Raw genomic sequence first — 26,142 nt, forward strand, 5'->3', positions numbered from 1 at the left:
GTGAAACACCTAAAAATACAATTTTTCCTTCACATATCAGTAGCATGAGAAAAAGGTTGAGTAACTGAAGCTGCATAAATCAAGCTTGCAAACTCAAATCTTCCAGTGCTCACGCTCAATTTCTGACACAGAAAGGAACCTTGCCACGGCAGCACCGCACGGCAGCACCGCAGCATGCAGATCCTGGCCATGGAACAGTGCTCAGGTACGGCAGTTTGATGGCTTGAGAAAGGGCTAATGGAAGAAAATTCTCCACCACAAATTCAGTAGCTTAAATCTCTTCCGCAGCAGACATGGGCAAAAGTACAAAACTTCCACATAAAATGACTGAATCCTGGGTCCAAATCTGACTGGGCAGACCAGAGTGAAGCAGGCCCAGGCAATACCTTTTCTCAACATCAAAATAGGAAAACAGCACCACATTTGCAATTAAAAAAAAAAAAAAAAAGCAACAAAGCACAAGATTAAGCAGCAAATGGCTGCTGCTGCGTTATGTCAGTGGAAATACTGACATGTCTACAGGCTCACAGATGAGTTCATGGAAGAGGAGAGCCTCAGCAGGCAAAGAGACATCCTCCCAATTAAACGTTTTGCAGGAAAAGGTTGCCTATCCGAGCATAAAAGATAAGCCCTCTGTGGCATATCCTGATGATATGCACTCCTATGACATTCTGAATGTTCTGATTTTAAGTTAACATGAGAAATCAAGAGATCTTCTTTCACAAGCTTTATACAATTTCAAGCTATATGGACATTCTAAATACCAGCTTCTATGCTGACACAAAGCACAAGCCACAAGACTTAGTTCCAGGCTGTCAACACTTACACAGAGCTGTCTCTATTTGAGTTGACTGTCTCAACCTTGGTACAGTTAGTGGTGATTGATTCAGTATCCAAGTGAGGCCAAGTGAGATGGAGGGGATGGCGCTGACTGAGGGCAGGGACTGGAGCAGCACAAAGGTGCCGTGAGGCGGCCGCAGTCAGTCTGGCCACAGCACAGACAGGTGGCCCTGCTTTGGGTTTGGCAGTGTGGAGAAATGTTCTCCATGTAGTTGTGCCCCTGTGGCTTCTTTCTGATGTGCCTGGGAAGTCCCACTGGAATAGGCTGCTGCATGAGGCACAGGCCTGATACAACATCGCTTGTGTGGGTGGAGTTTTACTGTCTCCGTGTTCATCTATTATGTTTGTTTGTTTCATTTCAACTCTACGTTGCCAGTCTGTCTTTGCTGAATCCTTTTCTTGTGGCCTCAGGCAACAATCAAGGGGGTTTCAAGTTTCAGCACTGAGCAAGAAGCACAGGCACTCAGGAAGGCCATGAAGGGCTTTGGTAAGTTGATCTCCTTCCCTCCACGGGCCAGCTTCTATTTTTTCCCCAGCACTGGGAATGGCTGCACCAGAAATGGTGGTTTGTTAGAGGGAAGCGTAGCTGCTTGCATTGCTCTGCTGCACAACTGCCCTAAAAATCGTTGGGCAGTGGAAACAGAAGTGCCCTTCATGTCCCGAAATGCAGCTGCTCTGGTGGTGTTGGTCCTGGCAGCTTTGTGTGCACAGATGGAGTCCTGGGGCTGTTGAGAGCCGGCTGTGTAGGGGACAGGAGGTGGCACAAGAGCAGAGGGCACTTCTGATTCTTGTGCAAGCAGCCTGACCAGCTTCCATTTGTTTCTTGCAGGCACGAATGAAGATGCCATCATCAAGATCTTGACCAAACTCAATGTTTGCCAACGTCAGCGCGTTCTGATCACCTACAAGAGCACTCCTGGCAGGGTAGGTGCTCTGCAGAGATGTGTGAACGTGGTTGTGTCACTTGGTGAAAAGTGAAAAATGACCTAATGACCATAAGAGAAAGGTCGGCAGAGACTTTGCCTGACCAAGGTTGTTTTGTTCCTGTTCAGTTCAGAGCAGCAGTCGATGCGAGGAGGGTTGGAGCCTGAAGAGAAGTGGTGAACAGCTCAGTTCCTTCTGTCCTCGAAGGCCGTGCCTTCGAGAACTCCTTTCTCCTCTCCTGGCCTTCCAGGATGTGATTGATGACTTGAAGTCGGAGCTGAGTGGGAATTCTGAGAGGGTGCTCACTGGGATGATGACTGCCAGCACCGTGTTTGACGTGCAGAACTAAGGAGGGCGGTGAAGGTTTGGAAGTCTTCCTTTCGTATGGCTTAAGTTCTGGCCAAGGACTTACTGCTTTGCTGTGTACGTCTTCTTATTGATTGAACTCCTAAAGAAACCTGGTTGCACGTCACGAGCAGTTGCTGGTATCTGAAATCTTGCCTTGGCAATTCCCCAGGGAGCAGGAACAGGTGAAGGTTGCCTGATGGAAACTGTGGCTTTTCACAGCAATGAAGAGATTTGTGGCTTTGATGAGAACTGCAAGCTTCGTAAGCAGAGCAAAAGGCCAGGCCTTGTCCTGCTGCCTGACAGTCAGTGTGTGTGTGTGCAGGCAGATGTGGAGAGGAAGGAGTCTGGGGAGCTTTTAGGTGTGACGCACTGGCCAACCTGGGTGTTGCTGTTTGTCCAGAGAGAAGCTAGACTGGAATTTCACCAGGAACTGAACTGGTGTAACTAAACTGGGGAGGAGCATTCTGTCTGTCGGGGGACGTGTGGCTCTCTTGCCAGTTTCTTGCTGTCTGCACTTCTTAATTGGAGGCTGCAGCACTGGTGATGATGGCTGGAGCGCTGCAGTGATGCTGAGAGCTCTGGGCCCAGTTCTGCACTTAGCAGGTTATGGCTGGCAAATGTTGTGGGCAGCACCCAGGTGGTGGCCCTGCTCATAACAGATGCTGTGTGTGTGTTCTTGTGACTGCCATTGGGGTAGAGGGGAGAGGAGCTAAAAACTTGATTGGCAGCGCAAAGCAGCAGGTCTTGAAAATGGTTATAGCTGTGGTAGTCCAATTAGCAAGACTGTTAGCAATGAAAAGGAATTATTTCTGTGGGAGGATCCTGATGTAGCTGACAGCGCTGCAGGAATGATAGAATGTTCATGCAGTACATGAGGAGCTCGTTGTTGCAAAGTGGTCCTTTGAATCTCTGACTTTCTGCCATGGATTCTTCCCCCTGGTTTTTGATGGTACAGAGGCACTGCTGACAAGGACATAACAGACAGCGTTAAATCTGAGATGTCAGGAGACCTGGAAGGTGCTTTGCTGGCTGTGGGTGAGCGCCCTGCTTTTAAACCTTCTCTGCAAAGCAATGAAACGATGAGAGGTGCTGTGTCTGCCCTTGAGCGGCTGTTACGTGGTTTCAGGAGGCAGACGTGGTTTGTCTTTGTTTGTGGGCACAAAGCCAGGCTGGTGGGACTTGGAGCGCCCTGGTGTAGAGGGAGGTGTCCCTGCCTACTGCAGGGGGGTTGGAACTCGATGATCTTAGGGATCCCCTCCAACCCAAACCACTCTATGGTTCTGTGCTTCACAGACCCAGTCAGGTGAGAAAGCTTTGTGCTTTATGGCACGGTGTGCTTGGCCAAAGGGAGCTTTGTCAGCAGAGGTTTGCTGTCAGGAGACATGAAGGCCTTTGTGCAAATCCTGCTGTGCGCCAGGCACAGAGACATCAGCTCACAGCACATCACTGACGGGATGCCTGCACTGCAGCTGCTGTTTGTTAACCTGGAGTTGCATCTTGACTGAAGAAACACCAGCACCAAGAAAGTGCTGCAGCTGTGTGGAAAACCTCCTGCTTCTACTGGCCTTAATTCTCTTGTTCTTGTCTCTCCTTACAGTCAAGGGCGTGCGAAACGAACCTGCGTGCTTTGCTGGAAGACTGTAAATCCATGGAGGTAAACAGATTGTGGAGTAAGATTGCTTGCTTCTTTCTTGCATTTCCGTGCTCGAGTCAGCCAGCAGCACCTTGGCAGTCATGAGATGGAAGCTGCAGCCAGTCCGGAAACTGGCTGTTCCAGGAAGTCAGGCTTTTCTGCACATCAGGGTAACAGCCATACTCAGGAGCAAGCTGCTGCTCATGGATTGCTCCATTAATGCAAAAATGCTGTGATGAGGAGCAGCTCCTGCACAGGACCAGGCCCTGAGACCTTTGTGTCTGCGGGTGATTCTCCAGCAGTTCTGTGTTGGCTGCACGTGGCTGCTTTGCTTTCCGGGGCCTGGGAACAGGCGACAGCACTGTGATCAGAGCGATGGTGTCCCGCTCCGAAATGGATGTGCTGGATATCAGAAGAGGATTCCTGACCATAGGAAGCCTCTCTACACCTTCATGAAGGTAAACTTGTCGATGTTAGACACAAAAAGTGGGATTTTCTGAGTGCCTTTAAAGACTGATCCCCCCTTGACACCTGTTGGGTAGTTTAGAGCAGCTGGGATGAAGCAGACCTTACAAAAACGTACTGAAAATGTTCCTGAATATTCCTGAATTGTCTAGGATACGAACGCTGCAAAAAGAAATCTGTCTTAAGAAGAATTTTACTTGAGTAGAACTTAAGAATTATTCATCTTCCTTTTGTTTCTTTTCTTGGTAACTCAGTTTGTTCTGACCTTCTCTCTTCCTCTCCTCTACTTTCTTTCCTTCTACCTTCTCGCAGGGTGGGACCCTCCAGGTGCTGGCCATCAGACCCCCCGCCCCAAAGCGTCCGGCAGCCAGCAGTGGGTGAGTTCCTGGGACTTTGTGGATGGGAGGTGCTAACCAGCGAGTCTTCAGTTTCCACTCCTCAATTCAGGCTTGGAAGCACGCTAAAAATGGGAAATAGATCTGGTGTAGGAAAGGGGATGTCCTTAGCCAAGGTCCTGGAAAACTGGAGGAAAACGGATGAAACTGCAGATGTACCAACAAAAAGGAAAGCACACGGCGCTTGAGTTGGCGGGTTTGTGGGAAGGTCAGCCTCCCTGTGTTTATATTTCAGCCACCGTCCTCCATACTGGAGAGGCTTTACCCGCTTGGCGTGCTTAATTGCAGCACATTGCACGCGTGTGGATAACTTGTGCTATAGCATCCTTGATGCAGACCCCATTTCCATATTGCATCTCTTTCTCAATGGCCCGCGGTGTCACAGGGGCACCGAACTGGAAATAACGCCCTCGTGGTGTTACTATAAAGGTTTGCCAAGTGAAGCTATGGATGCTCCATCGCTGGAGGTGTTCAAGGCCAGGCTGGGCAGCATGACCCAGTGGGTGGCATCCCTGCCCAGGGCATCGGGCTTGAGCTTGTAAGTTCTTTACCATCCCTTCCAACCCTACCCATTCCGCTGTTCTGCGTTCCTGTGATGCAATCCCCCGCCCTGGTGCAGTGCATCACAGTCGGAGCAGCCCGCGGGGAGCCTCCGCCCGGCTTCACAGAGCCGTGAGGTCGCGGTGCCCCGTGCTCTGCGGTGCTGTGCTGAGCTCACAAGGCCTGGCAGTGACGCCACGCCGTGCTGCAGGCATCGCTCTGTGCGACTCACTGTGGCTGTAGCAGTGGTGGTGGAAGCATGGTGCGAGTGTGGGGGGCCACGGCCCCTGCCCACCTTGTCTTCCTCTTCCTCCTGATGGCCGTGTGTTTCTGGGAGACCTGTGCTGCTCCGTGGCGAGCACCGGGAGCAGGTGGGTGGGCAGAGATGGGACCAAAACTGAGCAGCAGTGGGGGCAAGAAGTCAGGCTGCGTCCGCACGGCCCTGTGCTGCTCTTCCCTGGGGCCTGCCTTCCGGGGGGGGTGGGGGGGTGTTGGGCAGGGGGTGATGAGCAGCACTGCAGGAGCTGGGCAGGAGCCCGTGGCAGCGCTGCTCCCCAGGCCTGGCTCCAGCATGCTGGGCCGTGGCTCTGCTCCTTGCTGGCTGGAGCACAGCCTTCATCCTGGGAGGGAGGCGTCCTGGGGAGAGCTCAGAAGATGCGTGCTGGGAGACACGTGAGCGTTTTCTGCCCTAGGCTTGTGGTACTCCCCATAGATGACTCCCAGCTCAGAGGAGGAGACAGATGTGCTTTCCTCCAGTGCTTCAGTGCAGCCTTCCTTTGTGTACATCAGAGACCTCCCAGTAAGAAAGCCCTGAGGGGCTGCATCTTCTTCCATGCGGTCCGTGAGGGATGCGGCACGTGGCCTGGAGGGAGTCTTGTGTGCCCTGCCAGGTGCCAGCCTGCAGGTTGCTCTGCAACTTTGGAAATCGTGACCCGAGTCCCTCTCCCACCCCGTTCCACAACCAACCCACATCCAGTTACTATGGGGGAAGGAGATCACGCCATGCAGTGGGAACTTCTCTCATCTGTTCTTGATTCTAGATGATGAGCTCGGTGCTCTCTTTCTGGATGATCACCTGGATCCAGATTTCGTGCCTGTGCCCAAGGGACAACCCAGAGGTAAGTTGTGTCTGTTTCCTTGAAGTCAGAAACATTCATGCCCTCATAGTTTACTCAGGTGCAATTTTACTTAGGATCCTCTCAAGGTCTTCCAAGTCTGTGCCTTGAAGGGCTTGCACAGATGAGCCTTGAGTATTTCTTTGCTGGGAGAGCTGCCACATTTTGGTGGGAAGGTCACCGCTGCCCCTCTTCAGCTGAGAGAGCCCAGAGCTTCGTATTTGGGCCATGCCATTCCCTGACCCACCGCCAGACCTTACAGGTCTCCCAGTGTTAAAAAGAAGGCCCCCACGTGCACTGGAAGCTCTCCTCACCTGTGTGACCACACTTGTGCCTGCAGGCCCTGCTGGCGAATCAGCAGAACGGAATCCTATCCATGAGCCTGAGGGGAATGCTGGAGGTAAGTCACCTCCAGGCTTCGTTTCCTTGATATTTGCTCATGTGTGGCTGGGATAGTTCAGCAAGGGCTCTGCTTTTCAATGGCCAGTGGGTTCTTCTCCACAGGAAGCATGGGGGGTTGTTGTTTCCTGGGTGCTCTGTGCTCTCGGCGTCGTGTTGGCTTTGCCTCTGTATGTCAGAGGTCTCGCAGTAAGACAATTGGAAGGAGCTGATTGCTGTTCTGGGAGGTCTCTGAGAATTATTTCCCATGGCCTGGAGGAGGTATTTTGAAAGCTGTGGAATACCAGCCGTCAGGTCACCGGGCCTCTGCAGCTTTGGAACTTTTGCCCCATGTCATTAATTGAGCCCCTTCCATCACTGCAGGTCAGTAAGGAGGAGAGGTGGGCACATGCCATGGGAACATCTCTCAGCTGTCCTGGATTCCAGCCGTGTCTCCAGGCAGCGGCTGACCAAAGCCCAGCTTCAATCCGGTCCCTGAGACGCGGGGCGATCCCACAGCTGAGTCCCTGAGAGCTGTTAGTTTTCATTCAGGCTTTAATTTTCTTTCCGAGTGACGTGTGACTTCCTGCTTCCTCTGTGGAAGCGAAGGGAAGATACGGGTCAGGCTGTGTGCAGAGTGCAGTGCTTTGCCTTGCAAAGCTGTCTTTGCTGGCCACTCCAGCCCCGAGCTGCTCCCGGTGCCTTGTGCAGAGCCAGCGGCACCACGCAGTCGAGCTGAGGGCTGAGCTCCAGGAGGGCATTTGTCTGGGCAGCCCCACACGGTGCAAGTTCTGTACAATTGTGGTGCCCCTGCACGTACCTGGGAACTGTTCCCGAGGTGCTCCCATGTGGAAGGGAGAGAGCAGTGTCATGAAGGAGTCCCCTGCTTTAATTGCATCCCGCGTCGTTCCGACTGGGAGGATGTTTAATTAGAGTTGCTCTGTGCTGCGTTTGTTTGCAGATGTGAGTGGAGGAGGTGATCCAGCTTCCCCTCTGAGTTCCGAGACTGAAACTCGGGCGGATGGAATGGGTAAGTCACTGCTCTGTAATTCCTTGGAGAGCTCTCACTGCCCACTTCGGTGCCATTTCATGGCACTGCTTCCCCCATACGCTCCGCTGTTCAGCGATGCTGTTGTGCATGACTGAAACTTTTCATGGGTTGCAGAAGTGCCCCCAGGGAGGGCTTTGCTCAGTCGCTGGTTCGTTCCTGCGCTGGAGCCCAGGTGGATGCCCAGGGGTGGTGGTTTGTTTTAGCGATGGCGCTGACTCAGCAGTGGTCTTCAAAACCTCATGCTCGTGGCATTTAACTTCATGCGTTCTGGAAAGGGGAAAGGATGAATCGGAAAGAGGAAAATTCTCTGAGGAGTCTTACCATCCAAAAGAATTGCTGAAGGGAATGGAAGTGGCAGTTCATGGTGGGTGTACTTGAGTGTGTTCACTGTGAGACTCGTGAAGCTGAGGTCTGATGTACGTGTGCAGCCTGCACAGCAGCAGGGCATTGCTCAGAGCCGTGCTGCAGCGGTGTTCCACATGTGCCAGAGAAGCCTGTGTGATGCTGCTCACCTCTCACCGCTCCTGGTTCCCAGAGGGCTTTGTCCTTTTGGGAACGAAGCCGCCCGAGGGTGTTGAGGTGAAGGTAAGGTGGGACGTTGTCGTTTCTTCCAGGGATGAATGCCGGGAAGCAGCAAAGGATGCAGGGAAGCACAAAGGCTGCTGTTGGCAGATCTGTGCGGCAGCGCCACGTGGCAGTGATGGTGCTGTTCTCAGCCGTGCTGCTGTCTGCGCTGGTGCTGGCCTGCGTTGCTGCATCATGGCTGTGGAAAAAATGCCTGTGAGTTGTCTTTTTCCCCCAAACACTTTGTTGCTGCATTTGGCAATGAAGCACTTGTGGTGCCGGGATCCTGGGCAGCCGGATCAGCTGCTGGCAGTACGCTGCCAGGATTTATGTTGCAAGGTCTTCTAAGTTTGCCCTTATTTCCTGTCAGTGAGTAGTGCTTTCTGAAACTCATTTTCACAGTGTGTGCAAGGGGGGAGAGAGAGCAGCAGAGCGAGCTCATCCTGACACCGACTGGGAGGGAGTTCCAAGTGGAGATGAAGGGAGAGTGGAGCTGGGAGAGGCAACGAGCAAGATCCTTGCCCAAGCAAACAAGAACCTCAGCGGTAGTTCCAGTCCGTTCCATTCTGCCATCCCAGAGGCCAAAGATCTTCACAGTCATCTGAAAGACCTGGAATGTGAACTCCCAGCCATGAAAGAGGTCCATGGGGGCAGTGGTGAGTGCTGCTTTCTGTCAGAGGACGGCCCTGAAAGTGAGAGTGGAGGATCAGCAGCAGAGCGTTTGTCCTTCACCCTCCATTCCCCGGGACGAGTATCACCAGTAGTTCGAAGGTTCATAGCTCGCCACAGCTACAATCCTTTTGAGGGTCCCAATGAGGACACAGAAAGCGAGCTTCCTCTGACCGCCGGGCAGCACGTTTATGTCATTGGAGATGTGGATGAGGACGGCTGGTTTCTGGGAGAGCTGACGGATGGCACGAGAGGGGTGGTCCCTTCCAGTTTGGTGACAGAGGTTTCAGATGATGAGCTGGAGACAACGATGCCTCCAAAGCTTTGTGATCTCCTGCTGGATACGGATGATTATGTCGATGCTGCCCCTCGAGCGCCACTCAGGCTTCAGGCCCTGTGCCCTCCCTCCCCCCAACCCCTCATTCCAGGGTATTTTACTGCCTTCGCCCCACCCCCTCCACGGGTGGCCCACAACCCCCCGAGTCCCTCGGTCTGACCCCCGGGGAATTCTGGGTGTCAGAGAGGACGGGGGGGAGGGGGGGGAGATGAATGTCGGGGACAAAATGGCAAGACTTGTGGGGGGGCGGGAAAGGGGACACAAGGGATGGGAGTGGGGGACCGAGGAAGGAACGGGCGGGAGGGGGTCGGACAGGGGACCCTGGGAATCAGAATGGGGAACAGGGGCAGACGCTGACGGAGGAACTGAGGGGCCGGGTGGAAGAGGACTCCATCACTGAGAATGGGGGAGTTGGAGGTGGGAGGCGGGGGGAGAGTTTGCTGGGGAAATTGCTGAGGCCTGCAGTGCAGGAGAAGAGCCCAGAACTGGGACAAAGGTCGGCGAGGTAGACGACTGACTTCATCCCAAACGACCACCGAACGGGGAGGAAGAGGTCGAGCCTTCATCCAATGGAAGCTACTGCGCGTGCCCCGGGGAGGGGGGACAGTATGTAAATGAATTCCCGGGAAAGTACTGAATATGTCAGTGGGTCTTGGGTAATACTACCAAACAGGTATGGCCTGGCTAAGGAATGGATCGAGACCCCACGCTGTGGTGTGCAAGCTCGGAGGAGCCATCCCCCTGGCACCCGGCGTGTGGCGCAGCGCTGAGATAAAACCTATCTGCTCTTCTAACCTTACGTGGGCTAGAGAGTTTGATTCCGCACATCAGGGGCACCCCGCTGATGGCAGCGGTCCTGCCTGGGCGGTGGGCTGACTCCTTGGGACAGCCGATCAGAAACCGAGACTGTTACACAAGGACGGGCTCTGTGAAAGCCAAGGGGCAGGCAGGCACGGGTGTTGGCCGTTGCGACCCGGTACCTTCGTGCACGGACCGAGGTCAGGGAATACCGATCATAATAAAAGTCAGTTAACCTGGACAGCGTTTGCCAGGGTTGTGAGAGCAGCCCGATGATTTCTGAGAACCGGTCAGCTTGTGAGCCTGAGATTTGGGTTCCTCTATGCCATGGTGGAACTTTACTGCAGTACGTGGATGCCACAGTAACAAAGGAGGACGGTGTGCAATGGACTGAGTTTGCTGAATTTCTTGATTTAAATGGCTATCGAGTTTCTCAACAGAAAGCACCACTGATCCAAGAGAGGGAAGCAATTTGCTGAACACCCAGAACACCAACAGAGGGCTGCCTCCAAGCCAGCAGCGTGCGACTGCACGGAGACTCTGTGCCAGCTGGTCAGAGCTACAGGAGGAACCGTTGGGCGACGCTGAGGATTCCCGGGTTCATGGGCGGAAGCAGTTTTGTGAGACAAGGAAACTGTAAGGCAGCACATGCAGTAACTGCTGCTGACAAGGTACATGACACCAAGCCATTACCTGTGGGGGCTTCCACTCAGAAGGCTGAAATAACTGCCTTGACAAGAACCTTCACTCTGTGGACAGGTGCTAAAAGTGCTTTTGGGGTATGGACTCCGCACCAGATACCCCAGGGAGACCAGTTCAACCCAGAGAGCCCTCAAGTGCCTTGCGCCGTCCTGACATCTTCCTCAAGCCTTCAGAACCTGTACAGATAACTGGAGAGCTATCAGGAGTGCACTTAAAGAGGAAGAGCCCAAAGTACATTTAACGAGTCTGTTTATTTATGGATGTTTTCTCCGCTATTGAAGGCAAATTCAGGCAGCACGCTGCAGTCAGCATTCATCCAAGGCGTCTCCTAATGAGGTTTGCTCTTCCACTGTGTGGACAAACTTCCTTATGGACATTACATAACATCTTTCACACCTACAGCCTCAAAACAAAGAAACAAACAAATAAAACAACAAAAACCCCCATCTATTTTGACTTGCACACTGCCAGGTACCCCCCAGACTGCCCCTGTACAGATTAGCCATGATGTCCCTCAGTCTCTGCACTGGATGCTCCATACTAGGTTATGATAACTCTCTTTTGTTGAAATCTCTTCTTTGATGGTGATCACCACAGGATTTTCCATGCCCCCTAAACGTCTGCTCTCTTCCCATCAGCAATAGACCGTGAGGTCAAACACTGGACAAACAGAGATCTCTGCTGGCTGAGCGTAAACTTCCAACTAATTAATGAGCTTCTGACCCTCACTCCACACTTGGTCCTTGTTTCTGGGTATCTGCCTGTCCTCCCTTGCATAGAGATGAGCTCGGAAGGAGGACAGAGGGGAGCATCTCCATGCCTGCCTGTCACACCCCAACCTTCTCCCGGAGTCAGACAGTCCGGCCTCGTGTAGAGGCCCTGGCTTCTTTGACGCTTGTTCAATCTGTTTTCTTCTGCTGGCAGCTGCTTATCCTAACAGAACAACCCTACAAGATGTTTGCTAATCCCTACCACGATTCCCACATTGCTTGGAACGTTTAACAGCTATTGCAGGATTGCAGGAAAGACTTAGTCCCATAATTCAGCAATTATGTTTCTAAAACACGCAAAACTGAGCTACTTCCTGACAACAGGTCATCAACGTTCCGGGCAGGGCACTTTGGAACAGTGCTCGTTTCCGTATCGCCTGCTTGAAGATCAACGCAGGCAACGGCCACTGAAGGAGAGCGAGTCCTAGCCCACTGGGAGCAAAGGAGAGAAGAGAGAGAAAGCAGAGAGGGGTCAGCACTCCCAGCCGGGCCGGGCAGCCGCTGCCGGTGCCCGCGTCACAATGGGCAGCGGCCAGCACCGGCCACGCTGTCATCGCGTCGCCGTGGCGACGTTTGTGACACGGGCACCCGGAGGGGTATAAAAGGCGGAGCGCGGCGCTGGGTCCCGCATCCTGAAGGAGCATCTGGCAGAGAGCAGACGCATCTGAAGGATGAGCTCCGGCATGGCTGGCGCCAACGAGGAGCGACCCGCCGGCACCAGGCGGAACGGCAGGAGCGAGGTCGGCCCCGCAGCGGGGCGCGCCTCCAGTCCGACATGCAGCGACACCAAAGGTACGCGGGGCCACGGCCGGCACAGGAGCGGTGCTGCAGCCACCCCTGGCACGGAGGCGACCCTTTCCATCTGCCGCCTCGCTCCCGCCTGGCAGCGGTGGCGGTGCCGGGAAGCGGCAGATGCAGAGTGTGACCTGCTTTTCCTTTGCCCTCCAGAGCGAGTCGCCGTCTGGGAAGCGGTGGCCGCCTACGTACGGGAGCAGCTCCTGGTGCAGAAGGTGTGTTGGCCGTCGGGTTCCTCCTGTCCCTGTGCGGCTCAGCCTGGACTTCCTCTGCGTCTTCCCCTCCGCAGAAAGCAGGAGACTCCCCCCACGTTTCTCTCCTGGGCATCCCACGGGCTTCCTGCAAATGCACGATCACTCGTGCTGGGCCCTGTCGCATCTCAGGGCTGATCCCGCTCTCTGGAAGCCTCTGGATCCCATGGGGCTGCTTCTGCCCTGCAGCCTGCTGTGCTGCATCTGGGAGGGCGAGGGGAAGGAGAGGACCGTGCAGCCCCCTTCCCAAAGCCATGCCCAATGCCCTGGCTCGTGCCTCTGAACGGCGGGAGAGGGCTCCTGAGCTCTGCCCCTACGTCGGACCCCCCCCGGCTCTTCCTCCGGCCGTCCCATAACCCTTCCGCCCTTCCTTTCTCTTCCACTTGCAGGGGGTCTGGATTCCCACCTTCGGCACCTTTGACACCGTCCCCAAAGACGTCCGGACTGAGGAAGGGACCGTGACTCTGCAGTGGCCCGTGTTTAACCTGGCTTCAAACCTCACAGCCACGCACCACCTCAAGCCCCACAAGGAGTCCCTGCCAGGTAGGAGGGGGGATTAAACTTTTGCTGGCTTCGTGGACAGGGCAAACGGCCACCGCCTCCCTTCTCAAAAGCAAACCTCTCCCTCCGAGGAGCCCGTCCAAACGTGGGGCCGTTCTGGCTGATGTCCACCAGAAGCACTTCTAGGGAAGCACCTGTGGAAAACCAACCCTATCATCAACTCTGTCCCTTGCATTTTTCAGTCCTTAGGAAGGTGGAGCCCATGAAATACAGCAAGGCGGCCGCAGCTGCCTCTCTGAACTGGGAGACACTCAGGACAGGCATCCAAAGCACCATGTCCCTGGTCGCCGGCTGCCTGCAGAATGGGGAGAACGTTGCCATTGTCCTAAAGGACGTCGGCGTGCTCCACATTGACGGACTCACCTTTGAAATGAAGTACTTCTTTGACTTCCTGGAGAAGCTGTCAGGGAAAAAGAAATTCAGAAGAGCTGCTCACAGGGTGAGCTGAAGTTTCTCCGTGGCCCAGGCACTGCCGTGACCCTTGCTGTGCCCGCTGTGGCCCACCAGGAGCTGCCGGCTGCTCGGGCCGTGCGAGTGCTGAGCTGCTGCCAGCTCTCCCTGCCTTGGGCTCCTCGTGCCCGCTGTGCCTCAGCCGTGACGAGGACGTCCCACATCCTCCCCGTTTCTCCCCTGCAGGCCCCCTGGCTGCTGGACGTGGTGGTGTCCCGGGCGGCACCGGTGGCCTCCCTGGCGCTCTCCGGCTGCGTTGTGGTCTTTCCCATGTGAGTACGTTGGTGGCTGTAGCTGCTGCTTGACGCAGCTGCTCAGCTCTCGTTCCGCAGTGCTTGTTCCTTGTGTCCGTGACTGTCCTGCCCGTGAGCGTGTGTCACAGAATCACAGAATGATTTGGGCTGGAAGGAACCCCAAGAGGGCACCTCGTCCCACTCCCCCGCAGGGAACAGGGACACCTACCCCCAGAGGAGGTTGCTCTGAGCCTGGTCCAGCCCCACCTTGAAAGCCCATCCGGGCACCCACCACCTCTCTGGGCAAGATGCTCCGGTGCCTCGCCACCCTTCTGTCAAAAACCTCTGCCTTATATCCAACCTAAATCTTCCCTCCTGCCGTTTGAAACTGTTTCCCCTTCACCTATCCCGACTGACCCTGCAAAAGGCTTTCGAAAGTAGTGTGCTTAATGCAGCATGAAAATGTGCCTGTGAGCAGACAATCAGAGAGAGCAACAAGGATTGCTGGAGCGCTGTGTCACACCGCTCGCTGTCTTCTCCTGTTGTGCAGGTTTCAAATGGAGTTTGTACCCAAACCACCACCCGCAATACACCGCAAGTCCTCAGGAAGCCTCTCTAGTTGGGGGACACCAAAGAAAGAAGGCACTTTGCCACCTCTGGACCAGGGCAAGAAAGGTAAAGCAGCTGCCGGTTCCTTCCCGTGGCACGGGCAACATACTTGAGATGGGAAATCCCCTGCTGACCATCAGCCACGGTCTCTGACTTGTGTCAGAGCTTCACGGCGGCTCAGCACGGCCTCTTCCCATGAGGAATTGTTGGCCTCTCCCTAACTAAGGCGCTGGGTGTGACGTGCCCTCATCCCTGGCTTTGTTGGGAGGATGTGCGGATCTTAGGCCCTGCCCTCCCCCAGTGCAAGGATACGGTCCCCAAAAGTCACCCTGCCACCTCATCATCACCACCCAGCTCCTCTTTCCCAAAGCCAACGCCACTAATGCAGTCCCAAAACAGAGCTGAATGGCAGAGAGGAGGAGTGGGGCCAGGGATGCTGTCAGGGAGGGGCCGAGGGCGGCGCAGATGGCAGCAGCGGGGGGAGCAGAGCGGCCCTCTCGGCTGTTCTGGGAACAGGCCTGAGCGCCCCTGGTGAGCGAGCCAAAGGGCTGACGGTGAATCTCCTCTGCCTTCCCCATTGCAGTGAGATTTACTGGCCGTCCATCCTTCATCAAACGGTTGAGCTCAGACAGCATTGATGGAGGAGAATTCAGACGGATCAGGAGCTTACTGCGGAAGGAGAGCTCCAGGTTCAGGTGAGGCTGAGGGCCCCGGGCTGCCATGTGCACGGGGGTGACCCAACGAGAGCCCATTCCCTAGCCCCAAAGGGTCCCTGTTTGTGGCCGCCCAACAGTGCTGAGCGCGGCACCCGGCCGTGCTGGGATGGGGACGCCAGGAGCCCCCCAGCTCACAGGGCTGCCCCTCTGCGCATCTCAGGAGCCACGGGGCAGCCGGTGAGCAGTCTGTGGGCAGGGCTGCGTTGCAGCCAAGGCTCCTGGCTCAGGCTTGCGGCATGCAGCCCCGAAGCCATCAGCCACTCACGCGGACCCCTCCCGCTCTGTCCTTTCAGTCTGCTGCCAGCGATCCGGACGGTGCCTGAAGCCCAAGAGCAGCCGGTGACCTGCCAGCTGCAGGGGAAGGCAGGCACATCAAGCCAACAAGACCTGCCCCGAGCACCGGGAACCAAACGTGTCAGCTTCCTTGTTGAGCAACAGGGGGCTGAAAAAGACCAGCATGAGGGTGCGGCGCAAACACTGCAGGCAGCCAAGGCCACACCCCATCACATGTCCTTGAGGCCAAGACCGCCTTCCAGAAGAGGTTCCGAATCTTCCTCAAGGGCTCACTCTGCGCAGCCTCAAGGCAGACCATCCAGGCTCCCTCGGGCACGCGACTCCGTGAGACTCCTCAGGAAGAGGGCAAGGAAGATCATGCGAGTGCAGAAAGCGCTCAAGGAGATGACACCATCACCACTGCGTGGTGAGTCCAGCCTGCCTGAGGAGTCTGGCATCAAGCGACCTGGATTGCTGCCACCCATCAAAGAAGAAACGGGCTCTCGCGAGTGTCAGCCTCCGAGCAGCCCAACCCCACGCCGCAGGAAGGACACACCCTACCCACACTGGTTCAGGCCTGGGGTGCACACGACAGACAGACTGGAGGCTGCAAGACAGAGGCATGAATCCCATCGGCATCACCGCTCATAGTAAACCAGGCTGCCCAGGGCCCCATCCAACCTGGCCTTGAACACCTCCAGGGACGGGGCATCCACCACCGCTCTGGGCATCCGGTTCCACCATCTCACCACTCTCTCTGTAAACAACAGTCCAACCTGACATCCCATCTTCAACTCAACACCACTTCCCCTTGGCCTGACCTTAGCTACACCATCAAAGAGTTGACTCCCCTCCTGTTTGGAGGCTCCCTTCATGGACTGGAAGGCTGCAATGAGGTCACCGCGCAGCCTTCCCTTCTCCAGGCCAAACAAGGAGATCTAGAGTGAAGTGTAGAGGGGCAAAACCATCAATAAAGCCTCCTCCTTTAAACATCTCCAGAATGCCTGTGACAGTGTCATTGCGTCTTTTTATGCCGGCTCTTTTTTATGCCGGTGGAGGGAGAAAGAATTGTGAGAGGGCATCAGAGCGTCGCGCGATGCTTTACTTGGTGCCAAAGGAAATCCAGCGTCTCTTTGGACTTATCTGGATCACAAGCTTATCCGCTCTTGACCTGCCACAGTCCCCCTGTTCATGCCAGCCAGCTTTTGGCCTGGCGGAGCCCCCCGGCCGGCCGGGAGACTTCTGGCCTGGCACGGCCTCAAGGGCCAGCCGCCTTTAAACCTCACAGGGCCCTCCCGGCCAGCCGGATGGCCATCTTTTGGCCTGGCAGCGTCCGCTGGGCCGGCTGGCAAGCCTTTGGCCCGGCAGGGCCCTCCCAAGCTGCTGGCTGGCAGTTGGCCATGCTGGGACCCTGGCTTTTGGCCTAGTATGACCTCCTGACCAGCTGGGAGACTCCTGCATGGCACGGCTACCCGGGACAGTCAGCCTGACATCTTTTGGCCTGGCAGGGCCCCCCTGTCCGACCAGCCGGCTTTTTGGAGGCAGGGATCCACAGGCCGGCCGGCCTGCTGCCTTTTGGCTTGGCAGGATCCCCCCGGCTGGCTGGGAATCTTCTGGCCTGGCAAAGCTAGACGGCTGAGTTGGCAGGACAGCTTTTGGCCAGGCAGGGCTCCCCACTTTGGCTGGCCTGCCAGATGTTGGCCTGGCAGGGCACCCGGCCAGCCGCGATACTGCCGGCCAGGCAGGATCACCCAGGCCAGCCGGCAACCCAACTTTGAACCCTGCAGGGTGCCCTGCCCGGCCAGCAGGCTTTAACCCAGCATTCCCTCCCCTCCCCCCACTCTTTTCAACCCCCCCCCCCCCCCCCCGCTGCCCCTCGAGCGCCACTCAGGCTTCAGGCCCTGTGCCCTCCCTCCCCCCAACCCCTCATTCCAGGGTATTTTACTGCCTTCGCCCCACCCCCTCCACGGGTGGCCCACAACCCCCCGAGTCCCTCGGTCTGACCCCCGGGGAATTCTGGGTGTCAGAGAGGACGGGGGGGAGGGGGGGGAGATGAATGTCGGGGACAAAATGGCAAGACTTGTGGGGGGGCGGGAAAGGGGACACAAGGGATGGGAGTGGGGGACCGAGGAAGGAACGGGCGGGAGGGGGTCGGACAGGGGACCCTGGGAATCAGAATGGGGAACAGGGGCAGACGCTGACGGAGGAACTGAGGGGCCGGGTGGAAGAGGACTCCATCACTGAGAATGGGGGAGTTGGAGGTGGGAGGCGGGGGGAGAGTTTGCTGGGGAAATTGCTGAGGCCTGCAGTGCAGGAGAAGAGCCCAGAACTGGGACAAAGGTCGGCGAGGTAGACGACTGACTTCATCCCAAACGACCACCGAACGGGGAGGAAGAGGTCGAGCCTTCATCCAATGGAAGCTACTGCGCGTGCCCCGGGGAGGGGGGACAGTATGTAAATGAATTCCCGGGAAAGTACTGAATATGTCAGTGGGTCTTGGGTAATACTACCAAACAGGTATGGCCTGGCTAAGGAATGGATCGAGACCCCACGCTGTGGTGTGCAAGCTCGGAGGAGCCATCCCCCTGGCACCTGGCGTGTGGCGCAGCGCTGAGATAAAACCTATCTGCTCTTCTAACCTTACGTGGGCTAGAGAGTTTGATTCCGCACATCAGGGGCACCCCGCTGATGGCAGCGGTCCTGCCTGGGCGGTGGGCTGACTCCTTGGGACAGCCGATCAGAAACCGAGACTGTTACACAAGGACGGGCTCTGTGAAAGCCAAGGGGCAGGCAGGCACGGGTGTTGGCCGTTGCGACCCGGTACCTTCGTGCACGGACCGAGGTCAGGGAATACCGATCATAATAAAAGTCAGTTAACCTGGACAGCGTTTGCCAGGGTTGTGAGAGCAGCCCGATGATTTCTGAGAACCGGTCAGCTTGTGAGCCTGAGATTTGGGTTCCTCTATGCCATGGTGGAACTTTACTGCAGTACGTGGATGCCACAGTAACAAAGGAGGACGGTGTGCAATGGACTGAGTTTGCTGAATTTCTTGATTTAAATGGCTATCGAGTTTCTCAACAGAAAGCACCACTGATCCAAGAGAGGGAAGCAATTTGCTGAACACCCAGAACACCAACGGAGGGCTGCCTCCAAGCCAGCAGCGTGCGACTGCACGGAGACTCTGTGCCAGCTGGTCAGAGCTACAGGAGGAACCGTTGGGCGACGCTGAGGATTCCCGGGTTCATGGGCGGAAGCAGTTTTGTGAGACAAGGAAACTGTAAGGCAGCACATGCAGTAACTGCTGCTGACAAGGTACATGACACCAAGCCATTACCTGTGGGGGCTTCCACTCAGAAGGCTGAAATAACTGCCTTGACAAGAACCTTCACTCTGTGGACAGGTGCTAAAAGTGCTTTTGGGGTATGGACTCCGCACCAGATACCCCAGGGAGACCAGTTCAACCCAGAGAGCCCTCAAGTGCCTTGCGCCGTCCTGACATCTTCCTCAAGCCTTCAGAACCTGTACAGATAACTGGAGAGCTATCAGGAGTGCACTTAAAGAGGAAGAGCCCAAAGTACATTTAACGAGTCTGTTTATTTATGGATGTTTTCTCCGCTATTGAAGGCAAATTCAGGCAGCACGCTGCAGTCAGCATTCATCCAAGGCGTCTCCTAATGAGGTTTGCTCTTCCACTGTGTGGACAAACTTCCTTATGGACATTACATAACATCTTTCACACCTACAGCCTCAAAACAAAGAAACAAACAAATAAAACAACAAAAACCCCCATCTATTTTGACTTGCACACTGCCAGGTACCCCCCAGACTGCCCCTGTACAGATTAGCCATGATGTCCCTCAGTCTCTGCACTGGATGCTCCATACTAGGTTATGATAACTCTCTTTTGTTGAAATCTCTTCTTTGATGGTGATCACCACAGGATTTTCCATGCCCCCTAAACGTCTGCTCTCTTCCCATCAGCAATAGACCGTGAGGTCAAACACTGGACAAACAGAGATCTCTGCTGGCTGAGCGTAAACTTCCAACTAATTAATGAGCTTCTGACCCTCACTCCACACTTGGTCCTTGTTTCTGGGTATCTGCCTGTCCTCCCTTGCATAGAGATGAGCTCGGAAGGAGGACAGAGGGGAGCATCTCCATGCCTGCCTGTCACACCCCAACCTTCTCCCGGCGTCAGACAGTCCGGCCTCGTGTAGAGGCCCTGGCTTCTTTGACGCTTGTTCAATCTGTTTTCTTCTGCTGGCAGCTGCTTATCCTAACAGAACAACCCTACAAGATGTTTGCTAATCCCTACCACGATTCCCACATTGCTTGGAACGTTTAACAGCTATTGCAGGATTGCAGGAAAGACTTAGTCCCATAATTCAGCAATTATGTTTCTAAAACACGCAAAACTGAGCTACTTCCTGACAACAGGTCATCAACGTTCCGGGCAGGGCACTTTGGAACAGTGCTCGTTTCCGTATCGCCTGCTTGAAGATCAACGCAGGCAACGGCCGCTGAAGGAGAGCGAGTCCTAGCCCACTGGGAGCAAAGGAGAGAAGAGAGAGAAAGCAGAGAGGGGTCAGCACTCCCAGCCGGGCCGGGCAGCCGCTGCCGGTGCCCGCGTCACAATGGGCAGCGGCCAGCACCGGCCACGCTGTCATCGCGTCGCCGTGGCGACGTTTGTGACACGGGCACCCGGAGGGGTATAAAAGGCGGAGCGCGGCGCTGGGTCCCGCATCCTGAAGGAGCATCTGGCAGAGAGCAGACGCATCTGAAGGATGAGCTCCGGCATGGCTGGCGCCAACGAGGAGCGACCCGCCGGCACCAGGCGGAACGGCAGGAGCGAGGTCGGCCCCGCAGCGGGGCGCGCCTCCAGTCCGACATGCAGCGACACCAAAGGTACGCGGGGCCACGGCCGGCACAGGAGCGGTGCTGCAGCCACCCCTGGCACGGAGGCGACCCTTTCCATCTGCCGCCTCGCTCCCGCCTGGCAGCGGTGGCGGTGCCGGGAAGCGGCAGATGCAGAGTGTGACCTGCTTTTCCTTTGCCCTCCAGAGCGAGTCGCCGTCTGGGAAGCGGTGGCCGCCTACGTACGGGAGCAGCTCCTGGTGCAGAAGGTGTGTTGGCCGTCGGGTTCCTCCTGTCCCTGTGCGGCTCAGCCTGGACTTCCTCTGCGTCTTCCCCTCCGCAGAAAGCAGGAGACTCCCCCCACGTTTCTCTCCTGGGCATCCCACGGGCTTCCTGCAAATGCACGATCACTCGTGCTGGGCCCTGTCGCATCTCAGGGCTGATCCCGCTCTCTGGAAGCCTCTGGATCCCATGGGGCTGCTTCTGCCCTGCAGCCTGCTGTGCTGCATCTGGGAGGGCGAGGGGAAGGAGAGGACCGTGCAGCCCCCTTCCCAAAGCCATGCCCAATGCCCTGGCTCGTGCCTCTGAACGGCGGGAGAGGGCTCCTGAGCTCTGCCCCTACGTCGGACCCCCCCCGGCTCTTCCTCCGGCCGTCCCATAACCCTTCCGCCCTTCCTTTCTCTTCCACTTGCAGGGGGTCTGGATTCCCACCTTCGGCACCTTTGACACCGTCCCCAAAGACGTCCGGACTGAGGAAGGGACCGTGACTCTGCAGTGGCCCGTGTTTAACCTGGCTTCAAACCTCACAGCCACGCACCACCTCAAGCCCCACAAGGAGTCCCTGCCAGGTAGGAGGGGGGATTAAACTTTTGCTGGCTTCGTGGACAGGGCAAACGGCCACCGCCTCCCTTCTCAAAAGCAAACCTCTCCCTCCGAGGAGCCCGTCCAAACGTGGGGCCGTTCTGGCTGATGTCCACCAGAAGCACTTCTAGGGAAGCACCTGTGGAAAACCAACCCTATCATCAACTCTGTCCCTTGCATTTTTCAGTCCTTAGGAAGGTGGAGCCCATGAAATACAGCAAGGCGGCCGCAGCTGCCTCTCTGAACTGGGAGACACTCAGGACAGGCATCCAAAGCACCATGTCCCTGGTCGCCGGCTGCCTGCAGAATGGGGAGAACGTTGCCATTGTCCTAAAGGACGTCGGCGTGCTCCACATTGACGGACTCACCTTTGAAATGAAGTACTTCTTTGACTTCCTGGAGAAGCTGTCAGGGAAAAAGAAATTCAGAAGAGCTGCTCACAGGGTGAGCTGAAGTTTCTCCGTGGCCCAGGCACTGCCGTGACCCTTGCTGTGCCCGCTGTGGCCCACCAGGAGCTGCCGGCTGCTCGGGCCGTGCGAGTGCTGAGCTGCTGCCAGCTCTCCCTGCCTTGGGCTCCTCGTGCCCGCTGTGCCTCAGCCGTGACGAGGACGTCCCACATCCTCCCCGTTTCTCCCCTGCAGGCCCCCTGGCTGCTGGACGTGGTGGTGTCCCGGGCGGCACCGGTGGCCTCCCTGGCGCTCTCCGGCTGCGTTGTGGTCTTTCCCATGTGAGTACGTTGGTGGCTGTAGCTGCTGCTTGACGCAGCTGCTCAGCTCTCGTTCCGCAGTGCTTGTTCCTTGTGTCCGTGACTGTCCTGCCCGTGAGCGTGTGTCACAGAATCACAGAATGATTTGGGCTGGAAGGAACCCCAAGAGGGCACCTCGTCCCACTCCCCCGCAGGGAACAGGGACACCTACCCCCAGAGGAGGTTGCTCTGAGCCTGGTCCAGCCCCACCTTGAAAGCCCATCCGGGCACCCACCACCTCTCTGGGCAAGATGCTCCGGTGCCTCGCCACCCTTCTGTCAAAAACCTCTGCCTTATATCCAACCTAAATCTTCCCTCCTGCCGTTTGAAACTGTTTCCCCTTCACCTATCCCGACTGACCCTGCAAAAGGCTTTCGAAAGTAGTGTGCTTAATGCAGCATGAAAATGTGCCTGTGAGCAGACAATCAGAGAGAGCAACAAGGATTGCTGGAGCGCTGTGTCACACCGCTCGCTGTCTTCTCCTGTTGTGCAGGTTTCAAATGGAGTTTGTACCCAAACCACCACCCGCAATACACCGCAAGTCCTCAGGAAGCCTCTCTAGTTGGGGGACACCAAAGAAAGAAGGCACTTTGCCACCTCTGGACCAGGGCAAGAAAGGTAAAGCAGCTGCCGGTTCCTTCCCGTGGCACGGGCAACATACTTGAGATGGGAAATCCCCTGCTGACCATCAGCCACGGTCTCTGACTTGTGTCAGAGCTTCACGCCGGCTCAGCACGGCCTCTTCCCATGAGGAATTGTTGGCCTCTCCCTAACTAAGGCGCTGGGTGTGACGTGCCCTCATCCCTGGCTTTGTTGGGAGGATGTGCGGATCTTAGGCCCTGCCCTCCCCCAGTGCAAGGATACGGTCCCCAAAAGTCACCCTGCCACCTCATCATCACCACCCAGCTCCTCTTTCCCAAAGCCAACGCCACTAATGCAGTCCCAAAACAGAGCTGAATGGCAGAGAGGAGGAGTGGGGCCAGGGATGCTGTCAGGGAGGGGCCGAGGGCGGCACAGATGGCAGCAGCGGGGGGAGCAGAGCGGCCCTCTCGGCTGTTCTGGGAACAGGCCTGAGCGCCCCTGGTGAGCGAGCCAAAGGGCTGACGGTGAATCTCCTCTGCCTTCCCCATTGCAGTGAGATTTACTGGCCGTCCATCCTTCATCAAACGGTTGAGCTCAGACAGCATTGATGGAGGAGAATTCAGACGGATCAGGAGCTTACTGCGGAAGGAGAGCTCCAGGTTCAGGTGAGGCTGAGGGCCCCGGGCTGCCATGTGCACGGGGGTGACCCAACGAGAGCCCATTCCCTAGCCCCAAAGGGTCCCTGTTTGTGGCCGCCCAACAGTGCTGAGCGCGGCACCCGGCCGTGCTGGGATGGGGACGCCAGGAGCCCCCCAGCTCACAGGGCTGCCCCTCTGCGCATCTCAGGAGCCACGGGGCAGCCGGTGAGCAGTCTGTGGGCAGGGCTGCGTTGCAGCCAAGGCTCCTGGCTCAGGCTTGCGGCATGCAGCCCCGAAGCCATCAGCCACTCACGCGGACCCCTCCCGCTCTGTCCTTTCAGTCTGCTGCCAGCGATCCGGACGGTGCCTGAAGCCCAAGAGCAGCCGGTGACCTGCCAGCTGCAGGGGGAGGCAGGCACATCAAGCCAACAAGACCTGCCCCGAGCACCGGGAACCAAACGTGTCAGCTTCCTTGTTGAGCAACAGGGGGCTGAAAAAGACCAGCATGAGGGTGCGGCGCAAACACTGCAGGCAGCCAAGGCCACACCCCATCACATGTCCTTGAGGCCAAGACCGACTTCCAGAAGAGGTTCCGAATCTTCCTCAAGGGCTCACTCTGCGCAGCCTCAAGGCAGACCATCCAGGCTCCTTCGGGCACGCGACTCCGTGAGACTCCTCAGGAAGAGGGCAAGGAAGATCATGCGAGTGCAGAAAGAGCTCAAGCAGATGACACCATCACCACTGCGTGGTGAGTCCAGCCTGCCTGAGGAGTCTGGCATCAAGCGACCTGGATTGCTGCCACCCATCAAAGAAGAAACGGGCTCTCGCGAGTGTCAGCCTCCGAGCAGCCCAACCCCACGCCGCAGGAAGGACACACCCTACCCACACTGGTTCAGGCCTGGGGTGCACACGACAGACAGACTGGAGGCTGCAAGACAGAGGCATGAATCCCATCGGCATCACCGCTCATAGTAAACCAGGCTGCCCAGGGCCCCATCCAACCTGGCCTTGAACACCTCCAGGGACGGGGCATCCACCACCGCTCTGGGCATCCGGTTCCACCATCTCACCACTCTCTCTGTAAACAACAGTCCAACCTGACATCCCATCTTCAACTCAACACCACTTCCCCTTGGCCTGACCTTAGCTACACCATCAAAGAGTTGACTCCCCTCCTGTTTGGAGGCTCCCTTCATGGACTGGAAGGCTGCAATGAGGTCACCGCGCAGCCTTCCCTTCTCCAGGCCAAACAAGGAGATCTAGAGTGAAGTGTAGAGGGGCAAAACCATCAATAAAGCCTCCTCCTTTAAACATCTCCAGAATGCCTGTGACAGTGTCATTGCGTCTTTTTATGCCGGCTCTTTTTATGCCGGTGGAGGGAGAAAGAATTGTGAGAGGGCATCAGAGCGTCGCGCGATGCTTTACTTGGTGCCAAAGGAAATCCAGCGTCTCTTTGGACTTATCTGGATCACAAGCTTATCCGCTCTTGACCTGCCACAGTCCCCCTGTTCATGCCAGCCAGCTTTTGGCCTGGCGGAGCCCCCCGGCCGGCCGGGAGACTTCTGGCCTGGCACGGCCTCAAGGGCCAGCCGCCTTTAAACCTCACAGGGCCCTCCCGGCCAGCCGGATGGCCATCTTTTGGCCTGGCAGCGTCCGCTGGGCCGGCTGGCAAGCCTTTGGCCCGGCAGGGCCCTCCCAAGCTGCTGGCTGGCAGTTGGCCATGCTGGGACCCTGGCTTTTGGCCTAGTATGACCTCCTGACCAGCTGGGAGACTCCTGCATGGCACGGCTACCCGGGACAGTCAGCCTGACATCTTTTGGCCTGGCAGGGCCCCCCTGTCCGACCAGCCGGCTTTTTTGGAGGCAGGGATCCACAGGCCGGCCGGCCTGCTGCCTTTTGGCTTGGCAGGATCCCCCCGGCTGGCTGGGAATCTTCTGGCCTGGCAAAGCTAGACGGCTGAGTTGGCAGGACAGCTTTTGGCCAGGCAGGGCTCCCCACTTTGGCTGGCCTGCCAGATGTTGGCCTGGCAGGGCACCCGGCCAGCCGCGATACTGCCGGCCAGGCAGGATCACCCAGGCCAGCCGGCAACCCAACTTTGAACCCTGCAGGGTGCCCTGCCCGGCCAGCAGGCTTTAACCCAGCATTCCCTCCCCTCCCCCCACTCTTTTCAACCCCCCCCCCCCCCCCCCCGCTGCCCCTCGAGCCCCACTCAGGCTTCAGGCCCTGTGCCCTCCCTCCCCCCAACCCCTCATTCCAGGGTATTTTACTGCCTTCGCCCCACCCCCTCCACGGGTGGCCCACAACCCCCGAGTCCCTCGGTCTGACCCCCGGGGAATTCTGGGTGTCAGAGAGGACGGGGGGGGAGGGGGGGGAGATGAATGTCGGGGACAAAATGGCAAGACTTGTGGGGGGGCGGGAAAGGGGACACAAGGGATGGGAGTGGGGGACCGAGGAAGGAACGGGCGGGAGGGGGTCGGACAGGGGGACCCTGGGAATCAGAATGGGGAACAGGGGCAGACGCTGACGGAGGAACTGAGGGGCCCGGGTGGAAGAGGACTCCATCACTGAGAATGGGGGAGTTGGAGGTGGGAGGCGGGGGGGAGAGTTTGCTGGGGAAATTGCTGAGGCCTGCAGTGCAGGAGAAGAGCCCAGAACTGGGACAAAGGTCGGCGAGGTAGACGACTGACTTCATCCCAAACGACCACCGAACGGGGAGGAAGAGGTCGAGCCTTCATCCAATGGAAGCTACTGCGCGGTGCCCCGGGGGAGGGGGGGACAGTATGTAAATGAATTCCCGGGAAAGTACTGAATATGTCAGTGGGTCTTGGGTAATACTACCAAACAGGTATGGCCTGGCTAAGGAATGGATCGAGACCCCACGCTGTGGTGTGCAAGCTCGGAGGAGCCATCCCCCTGGCACCCGGCGTGTGGCGCAGCGCTGAGATAAAACCTATCTGCTCTTCTAACCTTACGTGGGCTAGAGAGTTTGATTCCGCACATCAGGGGGCACCCCGCTGATGGCAGCGGTCCTGCCTGGGCGGTGG

General features: G+C 56.9%; 3 protein-coding genes across 4 annotated transcripts; all 3 read left to right on the forward strand.

Annotated features, from left to right (window-relative positions):
* Positions 1–3,618: 3,618 nt before the first annotated feature.
* On the forward strand, positions 3,619–9,418 carry LOC125702758 (peripheral-type benzodiazepine receptor-associated protein 1-like). Its single transcript, XM_048966466.1, has 7 exons — positions 3,619–3,766; positions 4,523–4,587; positions 6,186–6,263; positions 6,601–6,660; positions 7,600–7,668; positions 8,304–8,469; positions 8,656–9,418. The coding sequence occupies exons 5-7, from the start codon at positions 7,665–7,667 to the stop codon at positions 9,416–9,418; spliced, it is 933 nt and encodes a 310-aa protein (XP_048822423.1). The 5' UTR covers positions 3,619–3,766; positions 4,523–4,587; positions 6,186–6,263; positions 6,601–6,660; positions 7,600–7,664.
* Positions 9,419–9,653: 235 nt separating this feature from the next.
* LOC125702670 (uncharacterized) lies at positions 9,654–16,456 on the forward strand. 2 transcript variants are annotated; one of them, XM_048966260.1, is made up of 8 exons: positions 9,654–12,321; positions 12,478–12,539; positions 12,965–13,118; positions 13,319–13,575; positions 13,773–13,858; positions 14,370–14,494; positions 15,012–15,123; positions 15,438–16,456. In XM_048966260.1, the coding sequence occupies exons 1-8, from the start codon at positions 12,201–12,203 to the stop codon at positions 16,066–16,068; spliced, it is 1,548 nt and encodes a 515-aa protein (XP_048822217.1). In that variant the 5' UTR covers positions 9,654–12,200; the 3' UTR covers positions 16,069–16,456. The 2 variants fall into 2 exon arrangements, with proteins under 2 accessions (XP_048822217.1, XP_048822216.1); XM_048966259.1 differs by having other exon boundaries at positions 9,656–12,539.
* A 3,171-nt stretch (positions 16,457–19,627) lies between these two features.
* On the forward strand, positions 19,628–24,631 carry LOC125702671 (uncharacterized). The gene is made up of 8 exons (XM_048966262.1): positions 19,628–20,323; positions 20,480–20,541; positions 20,967–21,120; positions 21,321–21,577; positions 21,775–21,860; positions 22,372–22,496; positions 23,014–23,125; positions 23,440–24,631. The coding sequence occupies exons 1-8, from the start codon at positions 20,203–20,205 to the stop codon at positions 24,068–24,070; spliced, it is 1,548 nt and encodes a 515-aa protein (XP_048822219.1). The 5' UTR covers positions 19,628–20,202; the 3' UTR covers positions 24,071–24,631.
* Positions 24,632–26,142: the final 1,511 nt, after the last annotated feature.

The sequence above is a fragment of the Lagopus muta genome, chromosome 19 (genome assembly GCF_023343835.1).
Source record: "Lagopus muta isolate bLagMut1 chromosome 19, bLagMut1 primary, whole genome shotgun sequence".
NCBI lineage: Eukaryota > Metazoa > Chordata > Aves > Galliformes > Phasianidae > Lagopus > Lagopus muta.